Source organism: Arachis ipaensis, chromosome B1, assembly GCF_059453495.1.
Source record: "Arachis ipaensis isolate K30076 ecotype BB chromosome B1, ASM5945349v1, whole genome shotgun sequence".
Taxonomy (NCBI): Eukaryota; Viridiplantae; Streptophyta; class Magnoliopsida; order Fabales; family Fabaceae; genus Arachis; species Arachis ipaensis.
In genome coordinates this window covers 76,231,828-76,242,386 of record NC_142436.1, presented here as the reverse complement: position 1 = coordinate 76,242,386, position 10,559 = coordinate 76,231,828, and the positions used below count along the sequence as shown (strand labels likewise).

The window sequence follows — 10,559 nt, the reverse complement described above, 5'->3', positions numbered from 1 at the left end:
TCTTCCTTTTATATTTTTCATGTTTATTTATGTGCGTTTACTCTAAACTAGGAGAATTTAGATAGAACTCAGAGGCTCAAAGCATAGTAGCTCTTGATTTATGTAACATGCACGATCCACCGACACAAAAGAAGATCCCCTTCCACCACCAAATCATGTCCACGTATTGGTAATAGCCAATTATCTTATCGGAGAACAAGAGGCTCTAAGCTCCCGCAATCGCAACCTCACCCTCTCCCCCTCTACCCTTTCCCACCACCAAATCCCACCCAAAACCCAAAAGAAAAAGAAAGAAAAACCCTTCTTCTCAAATCCCTCACTCATTTCTTCATTTTCTCAATCCAACCACAATGGCTTCACTTCACACCACCATTACAGCCTTATTCCCTTCAATCCAAACCCCAAGATCCCTCCTCACCCACCCAAAACCCATCCTCAACCTCTCCCTCTCCACTACCACCTTCCCCTCCCTCTCCCTCAAACTCACCCGTCCCCGCCACTCCGCCGGATCCCTCGGCGCCCGCATGGTCTCCACCGCGGCCGCAAGCTACGCCCTCGCCCTTGCCGACATCGCCAAATCCAACAACACCCTTGACGCCACCACAACCGACATCGAGAAAATCGATGAGATCTTCTCCGATCCACAGGTGTTCGACTTCTTTGCCAACCCAACCGTAGACGCCGAACTGAAGAAGAAGCTCGTCGATGAAATCGCCACGTCATCAAGCTTCCAATCCCACACGCGCAACTTCCTGAACATTCTTGTCGATGCGAAGCGCATTGGGCTGGTGAAGGAGATTGCGAAGGAGTATGAATTCGTGTACAACACGCTCACAGATACGGAAATGGCGGTGGTGAGCTCGGTGGTGAAGCTCGAGTCGCAGCACTTAGCACAGATCGCGAAGCAGGTGCAGAAGCTAACGGGGGCTAAGAACGTTAGAATCAAGACAGTTATTGACCCGAGCCTGGTGGCTGGGTTTACTGTTAGGTATGGTAATTCTGGATCGAAGTTGATTGATATGAGCGTCAAGAAGCAGCTTGAGGAGATTGCTGCTCAGCTTGATTTGGGTGACATCAAACTCAATGTATGAGATTTAATAATAAAATCAGATCAAATCTGCACCTTATGATTTTTGTTATAACTCCTCTCAATTCTGTACAATACAATACAATGTTGCTTGATATATACCTAAATATGTTTTTTTTCTATTGGGAAATTGGGTTCACAATGAGATGCAATGAATATGAACCAGACTAACCAAAATGTCGTATGAGCTTTTTTTTTTTTTTTTTTTTAAGATTTGGGTGGTCATATGAATTTTCTTTCTATATGTGTATAACATATCCGCAACTTGGTTAACCATTTTATTTGTGTATTTATTTATTTTTAAGTGTGCTGGAGATGAAAATGGATATATGATATTGGATAGGTCATGCAAAATTGGTAAGTTTCATCTATGAAGATTGCCCAAATATACTATTATGCTCCTGAAATATTCAATATACCCAATAATACTTAATATTATACCTAATGTAATTTATTATGTACTACTCTAGTACTCCGGTGTATATATATATATACTTGTAAACAAATACAATACAATATACAATTCATTCATTTTTGCATCTCAATATTGGAATTGAGTAAATGATTTTGAATGAATGTGGTCTAAAACTGAATTGGTAAGGTCGTGGGTTTTGTCACGCTTGCGTATTTGATTTGGCACCTGCACCGAGTAAGGACGGCGATTGTTTGTAGTTGTGATGTGATGTTGTAGGAATGATGGTCTTGTCCCGCCCACAATGAGGAGGGTGGTTTAATCTCACTCACGAATTGGATGATGGATTAATTGAATAGATTATGAGGTGTTTGTGAATTTCTATGGTTAATGCTTATTTTTGTGTATGCTTATTTGCTTTTATGTGTGAAGAACTGAAGATTAAGAGATTGGAGCTTCATTAGGGTTCTGTAATTGTGTGCTTGACTCAATGAATGGAATATAATTTAGATACTATAGGATAATTTTGTTGTTGTTCTGTTTTTGGAGTCATTCAAAAATCTGTATACATTATTTTAGTTTAACAAGCAACAAACTGCGAGAGAAACATAATTGTAAGTAGTCTTCTCTTTGTTAATTACTGTTATATGAAAGATGTTATCTAATTTTGAAAGTACCCTGCTAATGATTTTATGGCTTCTTTATATGGTAGTAGAATCTGGTGTTTAAAATTGTAAGTATTACAAATTTAAAATGTACATAAGAATTATTTTAATTCAATCTTTGTAACTAATGTGTTTGCAAGCAATTGTGTTATATAATGTTAATGTGCCAAAATGTTATTTTGTGCAAGTTTTGGTTGGAGAGTCTATTGTGAAACAAAATGATCCTGGGAAGGGAATCACCAACCTCTTTGGCAAATATATAATTCACCAAAAATTTCTTGAGATGAGTCAACAGATTTTGATAATGCCCTTGATCTACTCAATTCTAAAATGGCAGTTCTCTTGAAGATTTTGCGTAGCTTGATTTTTGCTTTGTGATATTCTGTTTGGTTAGTCTTATAAACTTCTTGCTTTTAATCACTTTTGAAGTCATTACTTGGTCAAATTAGGAAGCCTTTTATTTCTCCTTTCTATGAACTATGAAGCTTATGATTGAGGTGAAAAAAAATTTCATAACTGCTAATGTTTCATAGATTTGCAAAGTTGAATCTTTGGATGATGTAACTTTTGAATATATTACAAGCTAATTATAACAATTGGCCATGAATGGTTAAGCATATCATATACTTATTCTTCATTTTTTAATGTAGATTTCTAAGGCAAATATGACCGTCTTTTAATTGATAAGTCTTTTAAGCATCACTACTAAACTTTCTTTTTGTTGTCTTACTTGCATCAATCATTCTGCTGTCTTATATATAATTTGCTTTGGTTTGATGGTTTGCAAATTTTCGTTACATCCTTTATACTTACAGTTTTAGATTGTTAGCTTAAAAAGCAAAGAACATTTCAGGTACCATATTGTTAATATTATAATGCTTTATTAGTGCCTAAATGAAAGATGCTTAATACTCTCTAGTTTATTCATGCTGATAGTAATGGTTGATGGCAAAGGGATAAGAAATCATTTTAACTGTTGTTGGCTGTAATAATAACCTCGCCACCCCTTTATATAGTTTCCTTCATTACCTTGCTTCTCTTTCTTTTTATTGCTCTTTGAAGATTTGTTTAGTAATAGTGATTTCTGTAATTACAACCTAATGACAGATTTTTTTTCTGGCGGTAATTTACCAACATATTTTTTCCATTACCTTGCTTCTCTTTCTTTTTATTGCTCTTTAAAGATTTGTTTAGTAATAGTGATTTCTGTAATTACAACCTAATGACAGATTTTTTTCTGGCGGTAATTTACCAACATATTTTTTCCATTACTGACTGATTTTTTTCGGTAATCATCCCTCGTATTTCGCTAAATAGTCAAATTTTTTTACAGATTTTCTGTTAGTAACTAGCGTCATATTTTCTGTCGATAACTAACGTTAGATTTTTCAACAAGATAAAACATACTTTTTTTAGATTTTATTGCAAAATAAATTTGTTTTCATACAAAATAAATATAAATTTAATCAGGATAAATTTTTATCTAATTTTTATCTAACTTGTATTAGAACATTCATAGTATTTTAAAAAATAAACAAGTTCATCATATTATCAAACTAGAAGAAAAGTATTAAAAACAAACAAGTCAACTCAAAACATAAACACAAATAGTATATTGATACATTAGATATAAACAATCGTATCAAGTTCACTTTGTTCTCATTCTTTTGTTTTTTCTTATGTTTCTTCTCGATCCTAATAACATTCTCCTGCAGAGCTAATTTCCTGTCTGTGGGCTTGTCTATCATTCTTGAGCTTTTTCTTAGTTGATTTCTTGTTATGATCTAATTTTCCTCGTCAGCGACTCTGACTTCCTTCTTGAAATCATCAACAGTTTTCTTCTTTTTCTTACTCGATTTTCTCTCAAATTCAAGATTATCAACAACTTCAGCATGATCATCCTTATTCTAACCATGGAATCTTGCCCTCTTGTTGTCTTCAAAGTAGATAGTTAGCAAAAGAAGTCTGACCCTTCAAAATCAGTGCTCGGAGGCTAACAAGTGATCTGACCTCATCCATGGATCTAAGCTTATTTTTGCCTGCGTTTAGCACCTGGTTCGCATATACATACAAATGTGACTCCTAAATTTTCAAGAAGTTTTATTAGAAGAAATCAAGCATAAAAGATTGGTTGACTTGAAATAAACTCATCACTTCAAATACACACGTAGACAAATAGCAAAGTACACAAATGGAGACAGAATGTACAATAAAACTCAATAGAATCCACACACTAGTAAGTAGCAGCAGCACAAGAAAAGGTAATAACTAATCTTGAATTGCACATTGGTCTAGTAACTATTCATGTGATAGCTAATAATATATCAACGAGCATTGCATTTCCAGATTTCCTCCTAGTTTCTAGACATCAAAAATAGAATTGCACGTTGGTCTCAAAACATATTTACATCAAGTACATTATTGTTATACAAATGAATTACTTGCACTTCTGCAATAGCATGAAGTGCAAGGGTACTCTTCCCACTACTTTCTGGTCCAAATATCTAGAAGTATAGCCAGAAGATAATGTCAGTTTGACCATGACAGAACAATTCAGGCATAAAGTAATAAAAAGAATCAACAACCCTATCACGTGTAAATTAATGAACAAAAGAATCAAGGAGCAATAATGCATAAACCAGCTTTTTCTGATAGTTTTATTAGAAGCCCTCCCAAACTACATTAACATACTCCTATATAGGTTAAGCACTACATATGAAGATTGATAAACACAGGTCAGGGTACAGAGAGAAACAAAGACGAAAATGGGGAAAAGGTAAACTAAAGTACAGGTAAAAAAAAATTAAAAAAAAAGGTAACCAAGCAATCCCAACTTGTTGAAGATGCCATAAAACACCAAAACTGGTAACAAATACCAATTGAATAAAACCCCAATGACCCAATCCTTGCAGCTTACAAATATATCTCATTCTTCATAATTCACACCCAATTATTTTACTTACCCCTCACTCCAGAAACCTAAAAGTTGTAAATAAGATGGTGCGAATAACTAAAAGAACAGTGAACACAAACATATACCAGGCAGTCAATACCTCAGCAATTCTACCTTTTGGAAGACCGCCACCTAAAGCACAGTCCAAGGTCAAACAGCCACTAGGACATGTTTCACTGCAATATTTAGGATGATGGGGGAAAAAATTCTATCAACGATAAGTCTAATTTATATGACAAAAAATATTCAGGCACAATTGACATTTTTTTTCCCTTAAATATAATACAATAGATTAGGAAAACATGTGATTAAAAATGACTACAAATATGAAGATACATACACTAAAGCTCCCCCAGCATTGCCCAACTTGTCAAACTTCCCTTTCCAAAAGAATTGTTTATGTCATTTATTGCTGCTTCTAGTGTGTTTTGCGGGAACAAATATTTCATTGTCAGATAAAACAAATTTAAAACTCATTGAGCAGAAAGTTAATACGAAATATCTATCAGCTATCCATTGATCATTCAGTAAAAATGGAACAACAACTACTTTTATGGGCAATGCTCACATCATGATTTCATTAAAACAGATAAATAAAATCACTGTAAGAAATTATATATGAATTAAAGCATAATAGACAATGTTATAAAATGCTATTTCGAACGTTAAGATATTAGGGAAGAATAGAAACGATGATAAGGAGAAATTTTGAACATTGTAATATGACAATCTAAAAGAGCAATAATACATATATAGAAGCTATAAAATTTCACATAAAACATTGTGTTATTGAATACACATCACTCTTTTGCAATATTGTCTATCTTCTTTTGACAGACAATTGTTGACAAGCATATAATTAAAGTTTCCTTTTAAACAATTACAGATTCCACTCTAAACAAGTGAGAAGATGAACTGTGGCAGCATCTTATGATTTGAAAATTGGAAGATAATCAAGTAATAAGAAAAACCCCTGATATGAACTAGAAAAACATAGTCAACTAAAATAAGCATGCGTCCTGTAATTAAGCCAATGCATAGCAAGAAATGTTACCATAATACTGCAGGAATCCTAATCATCTTTTCATAAACAATATTAGTCTGCAATCAAGTAAAAGAACACAAATGTTAAATAATAAATACTAGCAATTCCTTCCACTCAACATAGCAAATCCTCTTTTTTCTTAACTATACCTGCTCTGTCAAAGGCAGAAACCATGAATCCCATGATCCATTGCCTACCTCACTGGAAAAATTGGGAAACTTTATCAGTGAAGAAAGTTAAATTACAGCTTCAGCATGCTGAGTTCTAAGCATAACTGGGGCAATACTAGAAATGATGCACTATAAAATTACTGTACTCTACATATAGTGAAGAAATTAATATAAAAAAAACAAGAGTAATGCAAGCATAAACGCAGTATCCTTTCACACCAGAGAAGTTGTTCAATTCATCAGTGAACGTTTTCACTACATGATTAGAGCACAGGTCTCCAATTCCTGCCACAAGATATCATTGTAATACTAGTATAATGCTACCTAAATATGTTGAAACGATAACAAAATAAAGAACAATAATATAGCATCTTAAAAAAAATCATAAACATCCTCCTAAATACTATTTGAAGTAAAAGTTAGATAATTTCAAAATCTTGGAATCTTATAAAAGAATCACTTATTCCTTGATTTAGTAGTTAGAAGCAACATTATCGAACTTGAAAACTCACCTAAAATTCGTGGAATTTAGCTACACTTGAATCAGCAAACTTAACTAGTAAACTCAATGTAGGGCCTAAACTTGTCAATCATAAGAGTCATGAGTTTTAACTTGATAGTTTCATAACCTTCTCTAGGAGGATTTATTTAGAAAGATAATCAATAATTTAACTAGAAATAGAATAAATTCCCAAAAAATCAAACAAGTAGCGCAGGCTGCACCCTATGAGTAATAGTATATGATATGATATGAAACATGAAGGCTTTTCAGAAACCGAATCCGTGTAAAATCGGAAACTTATGTGGCAGAAATTGAAAAGGAGTAACAGAAATTAAACTTATGTGGCAGAAAAATCCTAATTAAATCAGAAATTGTGATATCAAACCCTAATTAAATTTAACACAAGCTAATGATTAAGAATTCGGGATTAGGAACCTTAATTGCCTAAAAAAAAAAATAAAGCCTACCTATTGTGATGATGGAAAGTGAATCGAGCAGCGATGGATGGAGCTGGGGTGGCACGGCAACAGAGGAGCACGAGGGGGAGCACAAGAAAGAAGTGGAGGAAAGAGAAGCAGAGGAACACGGCGAGGCGGCGATGCGACGCAGCAAAGCTGCAGCGATGGCATCACATTCCAGAGCCGCGGCGTCGATGTGGTGCAACGAGGAGAGGAAGGTACGGAGGAGATTGAGAAAGAAAAGAAGATGAGAGTGAGAATGAGAGAGAGAAATGGTTTGTGTTTTTTGACAGGGGAGCTGGACACATGGGGAATATGTGTTTTGATGCTGATGACTAGCCTGTGATTTTGGATTTGGCGAGGAGAAATGGAAAAATTATGATGTTTTGCATTTTTTGAATTACTTGCCGTCTCTGTATTTGTCATTTTATTTTAAGTTGAGGACAAGGTATATGAAGCAAATAGTGAAAATTTGTACCATTTATTATCTATAATTTGTTAAGAAAGATATATCTTTTGACATTATGTAATGGACTTAGTGGCTCAACAGCTAATACTATTGAGTTAAAAAAATATTTTTATATTTTTATTTTTAAAATTATAAATTTATTATCAATAATAAAAAAAATAAATTATAAAAAAATAAAATATTTTAAGTTATTTAATATATATAAAAAATATAAAATAAATAAATTTAAATTTAAAAAAAAATTATTATTATTATGTATAATAAAATCAAAATAAAAATTTACTAATATTATTTATAAATTAATTATTTATATATTAAATTTATTTATTTTGTCAATCTTATTTAATTTGAAATAAATTTAAAAATTTATATTTAAAACACTTTTTTTATACATAATTTTAATAGATAAAAAATTATTTCTTTAATCTTATATTAAATTTTTTTAATTATTTTTAATTTTATTATTATTTTAAGATGATTAATTTTTATTTTGATTATATCATCCTATCATATTAATTTTATTATACATTTTATTATTTTCTCTTATAATTATGTTGCCTTATTTTATTTTTCTTCTTTGTTTTTTTCTTTTATTAACCTCAATCACAATCAATTATTATTGTATCATTATCGCAGCTCTTATTTTTGTTTATCACTTTGATCCATACATATCCATTGTGTTAACTTTTGAGTTGTTAAAGTTTATCAAAAGAATTATTTTCTTATTTGATTTATTAAAGTCATATTTTATTATTTTAAGAAAAAATTTAAGATATCAAACATTCAAAAATTTTGTATAGAATAATTAAATATAAAATTTATAAGTTATTTAATTTTTTAATATATAGAATAATTAAATTTAAATTAATTTAGGTATAATACTAAAATCATTATGTTGTTACTATGTGTAACAATGAAGATAAAAATTTATAAATATTTATAAATTTATTTATTTCTCAATTATATTTAATTTAAAGCAAATATAAAAATTTATATTTAAATCACTCTTTCTCTCGAATAATTTTAATAGCTAAAAAAATTTTATTTCTTATAATTTTATATTCAACATTTTAAATTATATTTAGTTTTATTATTCTTTTAGAATTTTTAATTTTTATTTTCATTATTCTTTTTTCTTACCATTATCTATCTACGTATGCCTCACTAGTCATTACTACTCTTATGTTGATTTGTTTTCTCTTCCTTTTTTGGGTTTTTATTCTCTTTCTATCTTCTCTCCAATCACAATTAGTTATTACGGTGCATGTATTAGTTCATAATTATTACACTCAGAAGTGAATACTACTTTAAAAATAAAGTAAAAAAAAAAAAAATCTCATAACTCTTATGTGAATCTACTTAATATACTAAAACTGGGTTTTCTCCCAACTAATGAAGGTGAGGTGTCGATCTCTCGTGACTCCGTTTTCCCTCCAAAATGAACTTTCCTATTCTCTATTCTAAATTATTTTATAAAAAATATCTTTATTATAATTAATATTTAATGAATAATACATAATTATACTAATTTAGAAACATATCTTTCTTATAATTATATCAAATCAATATTTAATACATTATTAAACTACTTATCAATTATCAATTGAAAATAATAATAATAATAATATGATAATTGCACCGGTCGTAGAAATCATAATAAGTAATTAGAGCTAAACCTCAGAGTAGTCCCTGAAGTTACACTCGTGCTTCATTGTAGTCCCTAAAATTATTAATTACCCAAATTGGTACCTAAAGTTAAACGCCGGGACTCAGTGTTGTCCTTCCGGCACATTTTCTCTAGGTGGCGTCATCGAAAAGCTGATGTGGTTAATTTGGTGACACGCGGGCAAGGCTAAAACGACGTAGTTTTGATAGTGGCGCGTAAATGGCCGAAAATGACGTCGTTTCACTCCAAAAGTTGGTTTTGAAGATTCCCCCATCAAACGTTAACATAACGCATTGTCTTCCCTCCCTCAAAATACAACACAAACCCCTCCTCCCCTTTACTCATCAATGGCGGTGGTTGGATTGTGGTAACTGATGCGATTTCTGTGGAGTACGACTGCTATATAGGATCGGATATCGTCATCTGCCTCAAACGAAGACTGTATCGAAGGCCTATCTCTCTGAAAAAGGTAAGGAAAAAAGAAAAAATATAATGTGATATAAGAAATGCTCTATTTTTTGTTAAGGTTGTTAGTTTAATCTCTTCAGTAGTTAGAAACGATTTTTTGGAGTGTTATCTGTAGGTATGCATGTTTGTGTTTCGCAATATTTAGCTAGGGTTTGATCGCAACTAGTTTTCTGAGTGGTTAGGCTAATGAAAGTGTTGACTGTATGAGGACTATCTGTCATGGGAAAATGCTATTTCTTATCTATTATGCTTTGCTGCATTTACAGTTAATGTGGTTTTCAACTTGTTAATGTGGTTGAAGATGATGAGGTTGATCATGAAATTTTGTTTCTAAATTGCAGATGGGAGATCCTTGAATTACCATCATATTTCACCATGGAGGCTTATTCATCACAGAGCGTGATGGAACTGTGAATTACAGTGGTAGACAGATTTTTGAGTTGCCGAGAGTTGACGTAGACACGGTGGATGTATTTTTTGTCCGAGACTACTATAAGACACTTGGGCATGACAATGTGACTCACTATTGGTGGCTGGTGATGGTGTATTTTGGAAAACAAATTCCAAACACCTAAAACTAACCGGCAAGTGTACCGGGTCGCATCAAGTAATAATAACTCACATGAGTGAGGTCGATCCCACAGAAATTGAAGGATTGAGCAAT

At 32.1% G+C, this 10,559-nt stretch overlaps 1 protein-coding gene and 1 long non-coding RNA gene across 3 annotated transcripts; one reads left to right on the top strand and one right to left on the bottom strand.

The window, feature by feature from the left end:
• Nucleotides 1–1,217, top strand: ATPD (F-type H+-transporting ATPase subunit delta). Its single transcript, XM_021122332.2, has one exon. It carries the CDS (start codon nt 351–353, stop codon nt 1,089–1,091), a length of 741 nt encoding a protein of 246 aa, XP_020977991.1. The 5' UTR covers nt 1–350; the 3' UTR covers nt 1,092–1,217.
• Nucleotides 1,218–3,712: 2,495 nt separating this feature from the next.
• LOC148577082 (uncharacterized) lies at nt 3,713–7,682 on the bottom strand. Of its 2 annotated transcripts, none has more exons than XR_015902367.1 (6): nt 7,302–7,682; nt 6,312–6,363; nt 6,172–6,218; nt 5,458–5,535; nt 5,218–5,293; nt 3,713–4,216 (listed from the first exon to the last, which is right to left on the bottom strand). It is a non-coding gene; the product is annotated as an uncharacterized LOC148577082 (long non-coding RNA). The 2 variants fall into 2 exon arrangements; XR_015902368.1 differs by having other exon boundaries at nt 5,232–5,293; nt 7,302–7,547.
• Nucleotides 7,683–10,559: the final 2,877 nt, after the last annotated feature.

What these genes read in the sequence shown, in the direction of transcription:
- ATPD (XM_021122332.2), top strand. Translation starts at nt 351, where the DNA reads ATGGCTTCACTTCACACCACCATTACAGCCTTATTCCCTTCAATCCAA.